Consider the following 20,518-nt stretch of genomic DNA (forward strand, 5'->3'; position numbering starts at 1 on the left):
AAGCTACATGCTTATAATTAGTTCTTGGGAAAATTCTGAAACAGATTAGGAGCTGGATGATTTCTTTAGAAATCAACAGTTTAACAAGCACTGCTCCTCTATAGCTTGCATTTGGGGCATTTTCCATGGAAAATAATATGTAGCATTTTGGCTAGAACCTTAGGTCCCTTCCAACTGAAATACACAGGAAGTTAAACTTTAATTTTGAAGCAGAACAGGTAGTCGTGGAGGCAGCTTATCCTGACAATTGTTTTCCACTGGAAATGTCCTCCTTCTTTGTCCCATGTTCTCTTTCTTCTACTGCCTGCCCAAACTCAAGACTTTAAAGCCAGCCGTATCTCCGTCCCACTGACACATCAATTCCATAAAACAAATGGAATAAAGTGATGAGAGCCAAAATGCATTTCCAGAAAGATCCAATCATATCAAAATAATTTATTCTCTGGATGGGCTTTCTAGGATATCCTAAGTATTATGTATCTTGAATTTAGCAGTTGCTGGTAAGTCTTCTGATGGTAATCTTTTGCGACAAGATGTGAAGTGTAGCACTGGGTAACAGCAGTGTTTAGATGACTTTTCACAGAATCTACTGTGTGTCAGCCTAAAAGTTTCTGTGATGCTATTCCATTGACAGTTGCATCAAAACCAGTTAAGATACCTAGGAATAAACCTAACCAAAAAGGTGAAAGATCTGTACTCTGAAAACTATAAAATGCTGATCAAAGAAAATAAAGATGACACAAAGAAATGGAAAGACATTCCATGCTCATGGACTGGAAGAACAAATATTGTTAAAGTATACCACCCAAAGCATTCAATGCAATCCCTATCAAAATACCATCAGCACTTTTCACAGAGCCAGAACAAACAAACTAACATTTTTATGAAACCACAAAAGACCTAAAACAGCCAAAGCAATCTTGAAAAAAACAAAGCTGGAGGCATCACAATACTGGACTTTCAAGTTATAATACAAAGCTGTAGTAATCAAAACAGTATGGTACTGGCACAAAAATAGACACATGGACCAGTGGAACAGAACAGAAAACCCAGAAATGGGCCCACAATTATATGGCCAATTAATCTTTGACAAAACTGAAAGAATATCCAACGGGAAAAAGATGGTCTCTTCAACAAATGGTGTTGGGAAAACTGGACAGCAACATGCAAAAGAATGAAACTGGACCACTTTCTTACACCAAAACAAAAACAAGTTCAAAATGGATTAAAGACTGTGAGACCTAAAACCATACAAATCCTAGGAGAGAACACAGGCAGTAATAGCTTTTTTGACATCAGCTATAGTAACTTCTTTCTGGGGATGTCTCCTGAGCAAGGGGAAAAAAAGCAAAAATAAACTATTGGAACTACATCAAAATAAAAAGCTTCTGCATAGTGAAGGAAATAATCAACAAAACTAAAAAACTAAAAGGAATGAGAGAAGATATTTGCAAATGACATATCTATCTGATAAAGGGTTAGTATCTAAAATATATAAGGAACTTATAAAACTCCACACATACAAAACAAATAATCCAATTAAAAAATGGGCAGAAAACATCAACATTTTTCCAAAGAAGACATACAAATGGCCAACAGACACATGAAAAGATGCTCAACATGACTCATCAACAGGGAAATGCAAAAATCAAAACTACAATGAGATATCATCTCACACTTGTCAGAATGGCTAAAATCAAAAACACAAGAAAAAACAGGTGTTGGCGAGGATGTGGAGAAAGGGGAACCCTTTTGCACTGTTGGTGGGAATGCAAACTGGTGTAGCCACTGTTATGGAGTAAAACATTATTGAGGTTCCTGAGAAATTTAAAAAGAGAAGTACCTTATGATCCAGCGATTGCACTGCTGGGTATTTACCCCAAGAATACAAAAATACTAATTCAAAGGGACACATGCACCTCAATGTTTATAGCAGCATTGTATACAATAGCCAAGATGTGGAACCAACCCAGTGTCCACAGATTGATGAAGAAGTTGTGGTGTTTGTGTACACGTGTACACACACACACACACACACACACACACACACATACACACACACAATGGAACAATACCCAGCCATAAAAAAAGAATGATATCTTGCCATTTGCAAAGACATGGCTGGATGAAATCTTGGCATTTGCAAAAACATGGATGCAGCTTGAGAATATTAATCTAAGCGACTTAGAGAAAGACAAATACCATATGATTTCACTCATGTGTGGAATTTAAGAAACAAAAGAACAAAGGGAAAAAAAGAGAAAAGAGAGACAAACCAAGAAAACAGACTCTTAACTATAGAGAACAAAATGACGGTTACCAGAAAAGAGGTGGGGGTGGGGGGTGGTGTTAAATAGGTGATGGGGATTAGGGACTGAACTTGGAATAAGCACTGGGTGACGTATGGAAATGTATGTATGGATTGTTGAATCACTATACTGTATACCTGAAACCATTATTACATTGTATGTTAACTGGAATTTGAATAGAATTTTTTAAAAATAATGCTTCTGTGATACTGCTTCCCTTATCTTTGATTCCATGCTTTTTATCATGCTCACCAAAACCTACAAAGTTAATTTAAATATGCAAATGAAAGCAAATTCTAGAGATGGCAGAATCAGTAATAAAACAACTATTCAATTAAAAATCATCAAATTCTTCACACAAATGTTATTAATAATGTTACCAATAACATTTATCTCTTTACAATCATAGTTCCTTCATTAGACAAACTTGTAAGATGGTGATACACAAAGAGTATACTCTAACTACACCAAATCTAAACACAAAATTTAATAGGTCTGTATGTCCAGATTTTTACAAATGCATTAGGAAAGTACAGGATGAAAGAGCTCTAACTAACGAGTCATACGTATGAAAAAAGGATCTAGTGGTTTTACTCAATAGGCTCATATTTGATATGACAAATGGGTAATGGATTTTCTAAAATGGTAACATTAAGACCATGTAAATAGATGTACAATGTCTAAATTAGCAATTATATGACAGGCAAATTGCAAGTGATAACCACTCTGAACCCCAGTTTCTTCACTTACAAAAGGGAGGTAGTACTCACTCCACAGAGTATTTTTATAAAAGGACTTTGTAAACTGTTAAGGATTATGTAAATATGGGTAACAAAAGTAGTTTTAATGACAAAAATAGATCTGTTATCTGATCACATCTGGATTATTGAAATGTGAGCTTTATGTTTTAAGAAAGGCATTCATTGTCCAGTCAAAATACGTGTCAGAGGTTGCCCTTAAAAGAGCTCTCTATTTAAGAAAGTATTGAGCTCCCCAAACAGCTCATCATTTACTTATGAAGAGTTCTGGGGGAAAAAAAATATTTTGTAGAGACATTCTGAATTGTATATATGTGCCTGTTGTAAGGGGGAAGATGTACAACTTATACACACACACACACACACACACACACACACACAGACACATTTCACAAATGAAAAATTGGAAGTAAGGAAAGTTATTAGGTTATTAGGTGGCATTTAAAAAACTGTGAGAGTGTGTTTTGGGGGAGTGGTAGTGAGGAAACAAGTAAATGTCAGGAGCTGAGGTTTCCAGAGTTGAAAGACAAAGACGACAGTTCTGAGATAAAGAAGACAGAAGGAGAGGTCTGATCGTGGAGTGGTGAGGGAAATCAACACTGAAGAATAGCACAGCACAACCAAGAGGTAAGTTATAACTCATGTGCAATTGAATCTGAGTTAATCTTCTAAAAGTCCCCATGTAACACAAAGCACACCCAGGTTTTGCAGGCCTCTAGAAGTCATCAGACACCAATATCACTCTCTCAACCATTAGCTTTCATTTAACATTTTCTGAATGTCTACTCTGTATCATTTTCTTTCCTAAAAGTGATGCTGTTCTGCTTGTTTGTTTTCTTTAGTGGTCCACTAGAGGTTGGCCATTCTGAACAAAGTCAGTGATAGTTTTTGATTGTTCAGCGCCAATAACACATTTTTATGGGGGTAGGAGTTCCTCTTCAGTTTGCATTCATAACCAAAGTATTTTGCTACCTATTATGCAGGTAATCCCCATATGGTTATGTGTCTACTGAAATTTCTAAGATCTCTTATATTCATAATTTTCTAAATTAAAAGATTTCTAAATTTTCTAAAAGTTATTAAAAACACCAAACCCAGTTTTTTGTCCATTTAATTACACAGCTTACTTTTATTTTGACAATGAAGATCAGTCTCATCTCTTTCTGAAAGACAGCTCCTATCTTATGGATTTAAATCAAAGTCAGAAAAATTCCCAAAAAAGACTAAAATTATCCATTTTCTGAAACATGATTTTAATTGACAAATTCTTCATAACCCAGCTATGACTTCATGCTTCGATTAGAAAGTATCATTTCAGGCATTAAAACAATAATTTATTTTATTTTTTAATTTCCAGGAAAAAAATTCAGGAAATGAAATAGCTTTCTCATTAGTTTATACTAAAACTAAATGAAACAGATATGGGTATAGTCATGGTGATGATTATGGTGATAAACATTTCCAACCCAACAGATCAAGCAAGCACACATCTTTAAGAGTTCTTCCTCATTGTACTATGTACAAGCAAAGAGATGTTTGTTAAAGTTTGGGACTCTTTTACAAATAAATGTTTGATTTCCAAACCAAGCATGTATATTTTAAAATTTAGTGATTTTAGCTATACAAAATGTCTAATTAAAAAAAAGAAGACTATTTTGCTGTTTCCTCTTCTTTACCACTTATTCACATACTAGGGAAAACTAAAAACTTCTGTGTTTCCAATTCTCAAATGATGTCTCAATTTAAAAAGAATTAGTCTTAATAAGAACACATCCTTTCCAGATCTACAAAAGATAATACTCCTGTAGAGATTAACAATTCAAAACACCATGATGAATTAAATGACTCAAATGCTCACCACCAGTCCACTAAGGGGCCTTAGTTTAAAAATCATTTAAAATATACACTTATTTAAGTGCTCATCCTTAGCTATGATTTATTCTAGTTGGATTTGAAAAAGATTGCGAAAGATGGTCTCGACAGACCAATTCTCAATGTTGAGCCCTACTGTGAAGAAGGCAGGAAGCAAAGAAGATCAGATGAATACAGTCTCAAATTCAAATCAGAAACAATTCTTATTTCACCATATCCTGAAACCTTATACTGAACTTATACTGAACCTATACTTTCCATCTTAGTGGAAAAAATTTTAATTAAAAATTACACATATTTGTAAAACACGGAATCGTCATAAAGTCTACAAGTATTAAATGATTTTTAAAAGAGCTAGAATCACTCAGAAGTTGGGGAAAGTGGATAATATGGTCTTACAACATCAAAAATCTTCTATCAATTCAACATTTAACAGTACAATGGTTGTTAGTCTATTCCAAAACTCAGACTATGCTTTCTGTTCAAATGTGCTGTTTTTAAGAGAGAAAGAAAAGAAAAATGATATATGATCACTTAAAACTAAATGCCAGTTTGGAAATGAGCTGAGAGGTGATAGACTGGTTACCGGGGAGGTAACTAGGAGGTAACTGATCACAGAGACTCTGAATAAACACTCAGCAGCCTGAGAGGGAGACAGCTTTCTCCTTTGAAAAGGGAAAGTTGAGGCCTGTCAGGGATCCTGTGGGGAAATCATACAGGGAGTACACATGAAGATCGAGCTGAGAACTCCCTCTCTAACTGCGAAAAGTTACACGGAGAAAGAGGATTTTCTTGTTTGGCCAAAGAAAGAAAAAAACTGGACAGTGAAATGAACACAAGGTATTGGATGAAGACTCATGGTGGTCAAGAATTAAAACCTGGAAGTGTGTTATGAAATAAAGGTTGCAGGAATGGATGTATTTATTTGGAAATTATGAGACCTTTGCTTATTTTAGTAATAGGCTTCATTCCAATCAACTCTCATTTAACATAGAGGTGAGGTCTTTGGAGTTTACACATAACAGTATTGACTACACTAAAATTCAAGATATGTTATACCTATCCAGGTCTGGGAGAGACCACAGTTACATTAGGTAATGAATATTAATGGCTTGGAAGTAAAAGGAAACATACCTGGTAGTAAAGCTTACCCTAAGCTGGGGGTTGGAAGGATGCCTGCTAGGGCATAGCTACCAGTAATCCATATTTTTAAGTTTTAATTAAAACCTATGTTTTAACATAAGTGGAACAATGGTACGTAGCCCAACATTCTACTTAAGGCCAGTAAGAAAACTTCCTATTTGGTTTGATGAAGTTATAACCCTGGGCCTCTTTTACCTTTAGCTGGATACTCAATGTATAGATGTAATAAAGAAAAAAAATAACAGCTCCAGGGTATAGGTCTTCTTACAAGGGCCAACATATAAAATAACAATGTTTAAAAACATCCCAGTAATGTTCCAGATCACTATATTCTGCTCCATAGACACATGATTTCAGTATGCAAGACCAGTAACAGAGTGCAAATGTTAGCATAGTCCTCGGGATAAGATCTCACCATACAAGGAAACCGCACTAGGCTACAAAAGTTGATTGCAGTCAGCTTTCCTGCATTTCTTCTTGGAGATGGTGATGGTATTATCATCTTTAAATCCTTGTGGAGCTTTCCCTCTGTTTCATTATGCTGAAAACAACAACCTCCTTGATTGAAAACATTATCAGCAGATATGCTATCATTTTACATGGTGTAGCATATAGTTCTTCAAGATGAGTCTGAGATGACAGCTTTAGTGTGAGTGTAGTACATCTTGGTGCCATTACTGTAAGATTTTTTTTTTTTTTTCATTCTGTCATATTAGAGATGTCACCAGTCTAGTGATCATGCATGCTGGTCCTTAAATGCTCTTTGGCACTGCAGGAAAATCCTGGGTAAATTTAATTCCACCTCTGTTTTACCCTTTATTTTAGTTCTCACATTGGTAATTAATTTTAGTCTACATTGAGAGTACCTGCAAGGTTATGCCCCCCCACCACCCCCACTGAAGTTACTCCAAGATCACTGGGTCACATTTAATACAGGTTTCCACAACTTACAGGATTTGTGGTAACAGTCGTCAGTAGATGGACACTTTGAAAGACTTCATTATTTGCACTGACATTCACAGTTGAAAGCCCTTGACTTGCGAGTACTACTATAATAATCAAACTGTAAGACACAACAAAGTTTAGAGAAGAGATATATTCTGAATCTTGAGGTTTTTTTTTTCTCCTTGAGTTACATGTATGAAAGCAAATTCAGATGGTGAGGGCTAAGAGAACTTTAAATTGTTTTTAGAAAGTGATTATGGGCAAATCACAATCCTTCTGAGCCTTGTTTATTATTATCATTATTACTTAGTCTTTAAAAGGCAGATTGTTAAAGACTATGTCACAGATTTCAAAGCTCTGAAATTTATTCTAATACAAAGTTTTCTTACTATCCTTTCCTTAGGTTTTCCCAAAGAGTGTGACATGGGATGGGTATGCTTAGTAGTGAGAGTGAAATCTGATTAGAAAAAGCTATGAAAATATTTGTTCATATAAAATATGGCCAGAGGTGAGATGGGCACCCACACTGTAACCTCACTACATTTAAACAGGGTATTTCTTTAAAAATAAATTTAGAAACAGACTATACATGCATCATTTATCCCAAACACATGAATTAATCAGAACATAGCAGGAATAAATACGAAATGTAGCAGAAAAATGGCCTGAGACTTTTTCCTCTGCTACATTCACCAAGTGGATTGAAATGAAAATTACTAAGTATAAACCTACACACACACACACACACACACACACACACACACACACACACACACACACTTTCAAGCTCACATCCATAGAGAGAGCTACACTTATAGTATACCTTTGCTAAGCAAACCTTTTCTTACATAACACTAATCAAATGTCACAAAGACACAGAGATTATTATTGCCATTTGAAAACTATTCAGACAGGTGCTTCAAACCTTTTACCTACTCAGGAAAACATGTACACTAAAGCTCTTTTACCTAACAGCTCCTTGCCTTCTTCCCCCTTTTGAAAGGGCAATCTATGAAAGTTGCTCTACCCACAGCTTAGGTAATACTGTTGTGAAGAGTTATGGAGTATTGGAAGGTTTAATATTTGCCTTTTGGCCCATAGGGTAAAACACCAAGTCTACTAGATGAGATGCACGCAGCCCCACAAGGAATGGTCAAAATTCTCACGGCTGGAGTGCGTTATTTTGCTATTTTAACACGGAGATAAAGAACAGTACTAGACCACTGAATTGTACACTTTAAAGCAGTTCATTGTATGTTATGTGAGTTTCACCTCAGTATAACAAAAAAAGGTACTGGGTGCTCTAAAGGCTTTATAAATTTTATGGAGGGGGGGAAAAAGCTTTTGTGGTGTTGCTTTTTAAAAGAGCACAACAGTGGGCCTGGGTACCAAACACGAGCTGGAGCAAAACCACTGTTCTAAGCACGGTGCTTTCCTGGGTCAGTTACAGAGAGCTTCCAGGAACCCTTCGAATAATCATAAAATGTCAAGTGGACTAAGAACAAAGTAAAGTCAATGGCTGCCTTAGGAAGTATGGTCTGAAGGAACCTGGAGAGAATGGACTGGTTCTTTCAGTACAGCTATTTCCAGCTGTTTCGTGGAACTTCCAGGTACTTCAGTTCAATTCTCAAGTAGCTTAGATTGCTTGGGCCTGTCTTCAGTTCTAGGTAACTAGCAGTTACAGACTAGATTTCTGTGGAACTCGAACCCAGGGTAGATGCTCTAAAACACTATGGAGCAGAACAGATTCCCCTTATGAATTCTGAACTCTCAGAATAATTCTTTGGAAAAAGCTCCACTGGCATTAAAGCCTGGTATATCCAGCAATATATGGTTGCTAAGAATAATATTCGTGGCAGCAAATCACAGGGCAGAAAGAAGATCTAAGCAGCAGTGGCTTCTCGATCCATCAGCACAGTTTCACAAACAGTATTTCTGAGCAATGATTTGCCCTTTCAGGTATTACCACTTTTACATGTCATAGTTGATATTTCAGCTGACATATATGAAACAAGTCCAGTGATGACTTAATGAAAAATATTTTAATGTCAATAAATTAAGAGTGCTTCCAAACTAGGCGTATTTGCTATTAATTAAATGAGGGAAAAATGTCATTTATCTCTATCTCCATCCCTATTTCACTATTATCTTCAGCAATTTTTCCTAAAGGTCACATCTAAGTGTACAAACCTTAAGAGTAGATTAGTTCAGTAACTTGCAGGTTTATATCTATTCACATAGCATATTCTCTTGAGGGGCAAAGTGTCAAAATGCTTTTATAATCTTCTATGATAAAGTTCTGAATTTCTTTGCTACTCTTCAAAAATATAGTACTTAATTCCAATCTGCTATATAAAGCAGAATGACCCAGCACCACCAAGTAAGAAGAGAAACTTTCCCTATGTAAGTGGAAAGCTGGTTCTTTTCAGTTTTGCACTTGGGAGAAACTAGCTTACACTTGTAACATGGGCTCTTCAACTCTGCCTCATCACATGCCACACCCACTGCCTCTAAATCTTCCACAGCATGAAACAGGTCTACTATCCCTCACACTCACTGGGCTCACCTATACCTGTCCGGTCTCATCCCTGGCTCTTCCCAAGCCTTCCCCTACATTCTGCTTCCACACCCTGCTGTGCTGAGGAAGAAACGTTTATTCCATTGTGGACGTTTTCCTTTGGGTCACTGACTTACAAAAACCTGACCCAGGATTCACGAAGTGGTATCACGCTTTCTCAGTTCTCTCTCATGCAGCCTGCATTCTTACTCTCAAGAAATGACTGGAAGAAAAGTGAGTAGATAAGAGATCACAGGGGTTGTGAAAGCCAGCCACCTTTCCAAAGGGGGAATGTTAGACATTTATCTACCACCCTTTCCTTGGTTCACACTCACTGCTCAGTACTGAATGGTCATCATACTGACCACAGTCTCCTAATCTGTCAGTCCCTTAACAACACTATGCCTGTTCTTTATCCTCACCAAAATCTAAAGTCACTGAACTCCCTTCAACACCCTCACACCAATGGTTCTTTTTCTTCTTGACCACAAGATTAGGTGTTTCAATGATGTCTTCTTTTCTTTTTAAACTTTTATTATCTATCTATCTATCTATCTATCTATCTATCTATCTATCTATCTATCTACAATCTTCAAGTAGGCTGTAGGCCCAATGTGGGGCTTCAACTCATGACACCGAGGTCAAGAGTTGCATTCTACCGACTGAGCCAGCCAGGCACCCCTCAATGCTGTCTTCTTGAATATCTTTGTATCCCTTTCTTCTTCTTTTAACCAAACTTTCAGTATTTGCTTTGTCTATCCTTGATGCTTTGTGCACAACCAGAGGAACATACAAGACCATACCTATTTGAACTCTACAAGTTTTAAATTTGATCCTTATCTTTACACCAGCAATTCTCGAATTTCTCTTTGATGCACTTCTAGGCTTATTCTTACAGATTTATTTGACTGCCTTTCTTTACAGAATCCCATCTCTGCTCTTCACTCCCATTCTCACACACCACGCATTCAATAATTACTGATCTGAGTCCTTTCCTCTATTCTCATTTTCTCTAATCTTGCATACTCTCTGCTAGATTTTTTGCTTGTTCTTACAGAGAACAAGGCCCTCCTCTCTAAAGCTAAACCTATAACCTAACCTCATCTCAGGAACTTCTCTCTTCCCAGCACTACCAAAATCCATAATCCTAATGGATTGGCCTACCTTCTCCTTAGCACTGCCCAAGTCTTCCTCTCAATTGGCCCTTTATGTTTTGCTTTGGAATATTTATCCACCTTATCTGAAAGCAATGCATTCTAATACCTACCACCCATCTAATAAACATCTTATTTTTCTCCTTCCCTTAGTTACCAAATGTCTTAAGTAAGTTATCAATAATTTCTGTATCCATATCCTTGACACTTCCTCATGAATCCTAGGAATCTGGCTTCTATCTGTACCTTTATGAAAGTTACATTTTAAAGATCACCAGAGACCTAGACAAACCTGAAGGACTTTTCTTAGATTTCATGTTTTCTGGCTTCTAATTCATAATTTCTTCCCCATTCTTATACTATTACTGTTCTAATCCAGGCCATCTTATTTGCACTGGCCAGCAATAACATACTAGAACATTTTCTTCATTTCAAGCAAACACATTACCAAATTAATATTCTTAAAATGCTACAATCAAGTTCCATCTTTACCAAAGAACCTATAGTTCTCTACCACTGACCATATCCACATCTGAATTAACTATTCTTCCTCGTTTTCAAAGCTCTGAGCACTTACTCCACCTCTCCGTATGACCTGTACACTTCAGACGAGTCCATCTCCCTACTGTCCTTCTCTCCTAACCCCTAGGGACCACTCCAATCTCTGTCCCTGGTTCTTTGTTCATCTGTTCCCATTATTGTATTTCCCCCTTCCATTATCTACATTTCAGCCACCCTTCAAAATCAAAAAGCCCCATACTTTTTTAGTGAAGGCTTTCCCTGAGCCAGCTTACATTAACTTCTTTAATTCCCATTTCTCCTTTTGTATCAGCATGGTGTTTGGTTAGTTCACTAAACATTTCATGTGTAAATACCTGCATATATTACTGCCATTTACTCAGCACAAGGAGACAATGTAGTAGGTACTCATTCAGATACAAAGGCTGAGTGAAGCAAGACACAGCACTAAGGGCAGAGGACTTGACACTGGATAACTGGTTTCGGTCCATATTTTATAGAAAAAGACACAGGTATCATTGCTTTGGGCTATCACCTCTTGATAAGATAATCGTTCAAAAAAGTTATTGTGCTTTCAACTGTATGGTCTCCATCTCTTAAAGCCAATTAAGCAAATTTGGGGAAACTTCAAGATCAAATAAAAAAATTTAAAACCCTGTAACTCAACGAGATAAAACATCCTCCAGTTTTTAATGTATGCACATATAACAGAGTGGTCTTCATTTTAAGATTTCTATGCACCTGCAATTCATTCCTTTTTCTTGGCTTTCTGAGGCAATGCCTCTGTGGGAGTAGCTCCCTATGGACCTGTATCAACAGCAAAAGAGAGCTCTGGCAATCCTGAAGGTGCTTGGAACACAGTACAAATAGGAGCCATGCCAGTAAAGATGGGCACAGCCACAATGCATTCAAGTGTTTTCTTTAAAAGAACATATATATAGAAAGCTCTACTTAACACCCAGGACACTAAGAGTTAGAGACATGAGCATACATATATGACTAAGATACTTAAATTAGAATCACGAATGTATGTCTTCCCTAGTAAGATTTTTTTCACTCCTTCCAAATTATCGCCTATTTAAAAATTTCAGCTATCAATATTTAATACCCTTCGTTGCCACTGTCAGAGCAATGAATAATAAAATGAGTCTTGGCTGCTATGGCTGTTCTCATTGTTATATTAAGAGCGGACCCTATAGAAACCATTTGAAATAAAACTGTCACTAGACTGTTATCCTTGACGATAGGATCTGTGCTTCATTCAACCTTGTATCCCTCAAGACCTAACTCAGGTCACTACACAGAATAGGCACTCAGATATTTGATTAATACTCTGTTGAAATAAGAGGAGAATATATAAAAGCACCACCTGGAAAAACAAAATGCAACAGCAGAATGAAAAGGAAAAGTATTAATCAGAAAGTATTTTCTAATGGAATCTTTAAGAAAATAAAAAGAGGCACTTGACATTCGTCATGACTTAAATCATTCACTCCAGGTCTCTATTTCTTGCAGTGGCACTAAAACCATTTCAAGTTAGCAGTTCTTAACTTTTCTTCGGGGGGGGGGGGGGTGGTGGGAGGAAGTGTCACCAAACCCTTTATAAATCTGTAACTATGGATTTTCCCTCCAGAAAAAAGTGGACAGCTGTACATACATACAAATTCCTAACTCTGCTAGTACATCCAAAGGGTTCTGAACTCTGGCTTTAAAAACTCCTGAATTAAGAAACAGACTAGTAATTTTTTAAAAGTTAGGATGTAAAAGCGTAAAAAGCTTCCCTCGTGCATGACACAACAATCATGCAGGAATTTAATAAAAATTAATCTGAAGCTTTTTAGAATTTTTCATTCTTTACCATCATTTATTTGGTTTCATCAATTTACTTGCTATGTCAAGCAGTACTTTCTCCTGTGTTGTCATTTCTTCGTGCTTTAACAGAATTCATTACAACTTGATTTCAAGACTTCATTTAAAAAAAGAAACATACTATATGGAATATTAAATAAGCAAAATGGTGAGGCTTATTATTCTAGGTTTACAAGGTCTTGAAATCACAAAGTTAAAGGATAATCTTCAGCGATTCAATGTGAAAATATGTAAGCTGAAGCCTAAATGCCCAAGAAGCATTTTCCTGATGTATGGTGTGTGTCAAAGTGTAGAGGATACAGAAGCAAACCGGAGAGAGTTCTGGGTCCTAGCAAGCCTAGACAAACCACCTGACACTCTTTTGGACCTGGCCAGGAAGGAGAAAGGAGAGAGAAAGTGACCACAGGAAAGAAGCATTGTTTAACACGTGTTATCTCTCTCTCAACACAGAGAAGTAAAAGTAAATGGGAGCGAACCATTTGTCTTTGTAAGAAGATCCAGGCACTGAAAGGCTTGCACTGAGGGCTGGAGAAAGCTAGGTACTAGTAAGTTTCATTACAGGAAGCCCAAGTTTGTTAACAAAGCCTAGAAACCTTAACATCACAGGAGACAGTAAGTGGATGTCTTGACCTCTTAGAGCAAAATGGAACCATGATTAACTCATGATAAAAGGCTTCTAAGAAGGCTACAATATTTTATTTATATTTTCTATATTTCTTGTAATGCTGCCCTAAAATCACTTCTGAATAGAAATTACAGATTGTCATTTATGCAGAATTAAAAAAAAAAATTAAATGGCTAGATAATTAGCTGTTCCTACACGCTCAGTTAACCAAAGCGAAGGTTAACTAAAAACAGATTTTAGTTTACCTGCTATACCTGAGGACAAAACCATCTAATTTGCTTATTATGCCTAACAGAAAATAATCAGACTTTATATGAAGAGGTACCCTTGAAAACTCCAACATGATATTAAGTATCACTTCCTAATAACATGTTTTAAAATTATTATTATTTTAAATACTTAGGCTTCCTTTTTTGGTATTCATGTTACTCTTTTAATACTTTTCAAAAAATAAAGGCATAGCTTTTATCACAATTGTTTTCTGAAAATGTCAAGAGGAGAGCGGACTTTCCCCTTTCTTTCCAGATGCTTCATGTAGGCAGAATACGGTCATGTTTTCTGAATCAGTTTCTGTTCACCGCTCAGAATTTAATTGTTTATTTTCCTTCATTATCAGCTTTCAAACTAGGTCAAAAAAGTGTGTATTATCTGAAAACATCACTTCGCATTATGTCCTAACAGAGTATGCCACTATACTCTGAGACTAAAATTTCCTAGGACAACTCACATGGCCTAATTTTAGTGGCTCCTCAATCTCTTCTCCTCCACCTTAGTCTCGTTCTGGCCAGGTACTTGTAATAGAGCTTTATTATCACATTTCAATTATTAAACAACAAAGTTTCAAACAGAACTACCAGTTGTTCCATAAAAACGTCACACTACTATGGTTGCTTCTTACATACAATGTTTACCCCAAATTCAAGTTTCTGATAAATCAACTGTAAGTTGAAATTCTGTTTCTGAGGCATTTCCTGGTATACTAGGCAGTGCATTAGAAAAGAGATATTGCATTTAGTCTATAATAATTATCTTTTAACCTTCTGTATATAATTAACAACCATTCAGAAAGAAAGTGCAAATGTGCAAATGAGAGACAACAAAAACAGTTTCTAAACACGTAATGCATTCATATAGGATATAAATCCATACAACTAAAAATAAATGCTGACAACATCCTTCTGAGCATTAAGCGACACCACCAGTTTTGTGTTGTATGTATTCTTTCTTCTCAAGTATTCAAAGAAATGCAATAGACATTATCTTCTTAAATTTTCAAATTTTTCATGAGTATATTAGGATATTACCATTTTTTTCACAAATCAGAAAACAAGGAACTACCATTATCTTTGCATAATTTCAATAATAGAGCCAAAATAAGAACAATTCTAGCTAATCTCATCTGGGATCTTAATTAGTACTACAAGTTTATTTGTGTGAGTTAAAAATAGTATCACTCATGAGAAACAATGCCAAAATTATTATGCTAATAAATAGTGTTAAAGGCCTAAAGAAGAAATACTTTAGCAACTATGAGGTAACACACTAGTTGTAGGCATGAGGAACGTTTATATTGGCTCTTTTGGGTGTATACATTAAATGCGAAATCAGAAAGGAATCATGCAAAAATCCGGTTGCCCATGCAAGCACCCCAGAGTCTAATCCTCTCCTCTCAGTTCTGTTGTCAGGCCACAGTAGTGTGGAGACTTGTAGGCTGCTGTCCTTGTTGTAATGAATGGGAAGAGGCTGACAGTGGCATGGTCGAAACCTTCACCTCTTCTTCCCCTGTGGAAAAGTCAGTCATGGTCTAGTTATGGGTGACTAGATTTGTTAACAGTCCCTTTAAAAATGATTTCAATATTTGGAATACTGATACATATATAAAATACATGCTTAATGGCTGGAATCTGGGTGTGAAACAAGACATGAATTTCAAAATATAAACTTATCAAGTACCTAGAAAGTAGTTACACTGTAAACACACCCTTCAATTTAATACTATGTCAGGTATAAGAACAAATATAATAGATTTAGGACTATAAATAGACAAAAAGGAAAAAAAAAGAGACCAGGAAAGCCATTCTTTTCCAAGCCAATTGGACCCCCTTTAAATTCAGATACTCCTCTGACAGTAATAGAATTTTGTGAAAAAAATTAAAAATAAATTCACAGATGTGAAAACATGATTTTTAAAAGGAAAAATGACAAACCCATGTTTTAAAGGTAGAAATTATGTTTATAAAAAAGAAATAAAAAGATACAAATATTAACTCAGCAAATTACCATATAGCATCTGAATATTCAATGTGCACTTCTGAAGTAATGAGAAAATAGTGAAATGCTAGTAATACAATGATCCAATTGACTGAAAGCAAAGATGACTACTTCTAGGTCAGAGAACTATCCATGAAATGAGATCAGTTCTCCTAATTATAATTGATAATTACTGTACAAGTGACTTTGTTTCACACATGACTCAAAATTCAATCAAGTCACTGCTAAAATAGCTAATTCAGTAATCATATTTAAAGAAAAATGTCCTCTCACAAGTAAAACTGAATGCACAAAAACATGAAAAAAATCCAATCCTAAACAGTTTCAAATATTTTTCTAAGTATATCTTAAAATAACAATGCTTACAGACTGAGACTTACTATGATTGTTTTCCAAATAATTTTTAGCATTATGGATAAAAACATCTTGGCAGAGAGTTCTTGGAAAAACAAATCTGCAAAATTACATTTAGAAATACTTAACTGGCAGATTTAACGGACAACATGAAGAAAAAGACCTCTGGCCTTTAGAGCAGGTTCTTTCATTATTTTTCAGTAAATTGGCAAAGATTCTATCAACTCCAAGTATACAGCAAAGGAGGCTGTGTAAAGGAAATTTTAGACTACTAGAGCTGTTGGTGAGAACATGTTGCTGATAAGGACTGAGCAAGAGATTAATTTTTATGAAGTCGATAAACTTCATTCTACTTTGTAACTACAGGCCATATCCCTGAGCTGGGCCAATTGTCTCATGAATGGATACTGCTGAGGAAAAGGGATCTGCAAGTGTGTGAGAGCATAAATCAATTACTATGGGAAGAAAGCCAAGTTCAAAGTACACGCCAGTGATCTTCATCTGTGAAGAAGAACATCTATGTTGCAGTGGTGAAACATTTCAGTTTGAACGTGGGATCGGAGTACTTATCCCAATTCTACTACTAATTGAATGTTTGACCTTTAACAAATTATTTAACCTTTCTGGAACATAGCTCTAGTATTTCTAAAATGAAGGAGTTGAATAAGGTAAGTCACTTTTTAGGACAAGAAAAGTCCTTTCTTAAAAGCACACAGTGTCAATAATAAAGATCTAAATGGACTTACTATAACTGCCCACTAATCAAAGTTTTCCACCAAGAATATTTATTTCAAAAGTCCTTCGATGCTTAGCAAACTGGATGTGCAGCCAAGAAAATGCTGCTAAAAATTTTTGCCTAATTAAGAAAATAACTAATTTTCAATGAAAAAAAAAGTGTTTTCATTTAGGCAAAAGAAATGGAAGCTGCATTTCTGTCAAACCTCTGGCAACTGTCTTTCCCGTGATAGGTTTCAGATACATAAATTTTTAATAATTTAATTGAAACAAAAACTAAACACTTAAATACAAATATATAACACATAGAGACATGGTATCTGTAGGATATATAGGTGACTGACACCTGACTGTGTGCTTGTAAAGGTCAGGGACCCTGTTTTGCTCTAGGTATCTAAAGAATAAATAAATAGACGTGCCTTTTCCAGTGTTGAGTACTGTCTAAGCATATCTTAAAGTGGCAGGTATCATAGAAAGAGTATGTACTCTCCACTATGAAGCACTTAACCAATATATACCCTGATAAGACACCATGATATTCATTGCAGGATACAAAGTTGAACCTAATTTCAATAGTTCAACTCAAGTACAAATGAGTTACAACTAGGGGTGGGGAAGGTAGATACTGCCTAGGTATTAACTTGCTTCATATTACACAGTTAAAATGTATATAGTTTTCCAGAATTTTATTTCTGTCATTTCTAATTGGTATTAAAAATCCCAGATCATCTGGCTACAATTATAAAACTATTCAGTTTTGAGGCTTAGCACATTCAGCTTCCTGAGGTATTTGCCAAATATTTATAGGACGTCAGAGTATTCCGTGTAACTCTTGATAACAATTTTAAATATTTTGGTGCATTAAAACTAAAATTTCTCTTGTCTTCAGAGACTTGAAAATAATCTAATAAAGAAGCTTAATCATCAGTCACCATCTAAATACCAAACAAGTATGCAAAGTCAAAAACGGAAAACCTAAAATAACAAGCTCTCCCAACCTCCCACAAAACACGACAATGATTCAGAACCTACAAGGTGGTGACTTCATTCTTAGAATTTCTGGGAAAAAAAGTATTTTATGCTCTACGGTTGAGTATGTGTTAAAAGGAAAACCCACAAAAAGAGGACCATAATGTAATGCCACGTTTTTGTCTTTTTTTTCATAAATATCTAGTTTAGATGAAGATTTCAAATGATTAACACGAGGACAACTACACTCACAAATCTGTAATTATTCCTTCCCACTGTGGCATTTTCATAATATATACGGGTTTGAAATATTTGGGTTAAGATTGTTTTTGTGCTGATGGACAATATGATAACTGTGAAATCAGAAGAACAGATAACTTACTGAAGATGGTCATGTAATAAGTCAAAGAAAAGTACACAATGAAGACAGCTAAGAACTAGAGTCCCACAAAGGCACCCTTCTTCCTATTGTATCAAGTGCACACTGTACCCTTGCTGTCAGAGTTCCCCATGTTCTCATCCATTCTATTTATACAATACATGAAGCACCTCCCGTTACTGAAGGCAGTTCTATTGCTTCTTAATGAAATTACATACGAATTCCTGCCTCTACGCCTTTACTAAGGAGTCCCATCAGTATAAAAGATCGTTCTCTTTTCCCCACTAACCCAAATCCAAGATATGATAGTACAGATCAATTCCTACTTCTTCAATGAAGCCTCCCCAATAATTAAGGGCTCAACTGAGGTCTCTCATATTCCAGTATCATATAGTCACCGCTTTCATACATAATATTAATTTTATTTCTTCAACTATACTGCAAAATACCTGGAAATAGTATCCATATTTTATAGTTCTTTTACATTACCCATATGGCCTACTTCTCTGTTGGGCAAACAGTATCCCAAATACTCATTATAATTGATTTAATATTTTATTTTTAAATGTTAAGGATATTTCGGGGAACTTAACTTTAACTCTTAATGTTATAACCAGTTATGAGATACACTACCAGTCATTACATGCCACGTTCCTAAATGATTGAAGCAAAACGAAACAAAATTACGCTCTGATATGCTGTCTTGAATGGAAGGGAAAAAAGCAGTATCAGGAACTGAGTACCTAAGTGTTTCACAAGTGAATATCATGTAGAAGGAGAGGACTGAAAAATGCCACTCGGAATTACCTACTAACTGCCATAATCAAATGAACAAACATCATGAGTTCCACCGATATACGAACCACTACATTGGTGCTATCATGCTCATGTAAGTGAACTTCGCTGTATCAACTGTTAGATTCACTGTATCAAAAGCCACAAACCATATTCTCTGAACTCAGTTACTTGTCTTGAAAATGAAATGAAATGTGGTTGGTCACAAAGGGAACAGAGTCAAAAAACTCTGATGGATCTCTTCAAATTTGCCTATCAACCTTGCTAGACACAAGAGAACGAACGACTTGCCGGTAACAGCACGTTATTACGATAACACTGTGCCGTGCCGTATCTTAAAGGCCATGACAAGGGATAAAAATGAATTTTATTAATTATGTAACAGAGTGAGGAGTATTCTATTCTACTTGAGAGAATCGGGAGAGAAGCAAACTCTCTCTCTTACCAGTCATCTCTAAAGTCCGAATTAAATAAACTGAAAAAAACCAAAACCTATTAATAAGAAGGATTCCTTTAGACAAAGAAGTCAGTTGATCTACTAAATGTTATATGGGACCCTAAAACCCAAAAGTTCTGAAACCTTCAAGGGTAGCAGTATAAAACCAGAAGTATTCTGGTACCACTTATAGGAACCAAATATTTTTCCCAGAAATAAAAACATGACAGACAAAAAGGGAAAATATCTCTCCTTGAGCAATTGCTTTTTCACAGAAAGTATACTTATACACATGTCTGTGAAACATGAACAATCAGAGTTCTCAAAGATTAAGTACTTTACTAACATAAAGCACAGTTTGTGTGTGTGTGCGCGTGTCTAGCAGTCAAAATAAGTACCAAAAGTAGTTACAGAATGGCTTTATCCCTCATGCTCTCACTAATTACCATCTTAAAAAATATGTTTTTTCATTATTTTACTTTTAGAATGTATAATCAGAATTTTTACCATGCTGTTGAACTTTATAGCACCATAATTTCAGAGTCCGTTTTTTTTCTTTTTCTTTGTGCATTTATATTCCATATGGAAGTTTGGTGACTACTCTGTTAAATAAAATGCTTCCAAGTTATAACTAGTTATAATACTCCACCATCCTTATAAAGCTCAATATTACAAGGCATCCATCCAGTTAAAATTTTTTTCGATTATAAGGACTTTTTTTTTTCCCCATAGAAATTTCCAAGAATAGTAAGTACTCTGTTATTCAAAAATTCTCTCCCTACCCACCCAACAACCTGAAGGCATGAGATATTCACAAATTCTCAAAGG

The 20,518-nt window shown here is 35.7% G+C and overlaps 1 protein-coding gene across 6 annotated transcripts in view; it reads right to left on the reverse strand.

Annotated features, from left to right (window-relative positions):
* CNOT4 (CCR4-NOT transcription complex subunit 4) overlaps window positions 1-20,518 on the reverse strand; it is a 148,545-nt gene that overhangs the window by 13,128 nt on the left and 114,899 nt on the right. For 2 of the 6 annotated variants that reach the window (XM_006929401.4, XM_011280580.3), the window contains exon 11: window positions 4,162-15,533. The exons of the other annotated variants lie outside the window; for them this stretch is intronic. In XM_006929401.4, coding sequence (XP_006929463.1) covers window positions 15,433-15,533 — 101 coding nt within the window. In that variant the 3' untranslated portion in view covers window positions 4,162-15,432. Of the gene's footprint in view, window positions 1-4,161; window positions 15,534-20,518 lie in introns of those variants that run through there. 6 annotated transcript variants of the gene reach the window in all.

The sequence above is a fragment of the Felis catus genome, chromosome A2 (genome assembly GCF_018350175.1).
Source record: "Felis catus isolate Fca126 chromosome A2, F.catus_Fca126_mat1.0, whole genome shotgun sequence".
In the NCBI taxonomy this organism is placed as follows: Eukaryota; Metazoa; Chordata; class Mammalia; order Carnivora; family Felidae; genus Felis; species Felis catus.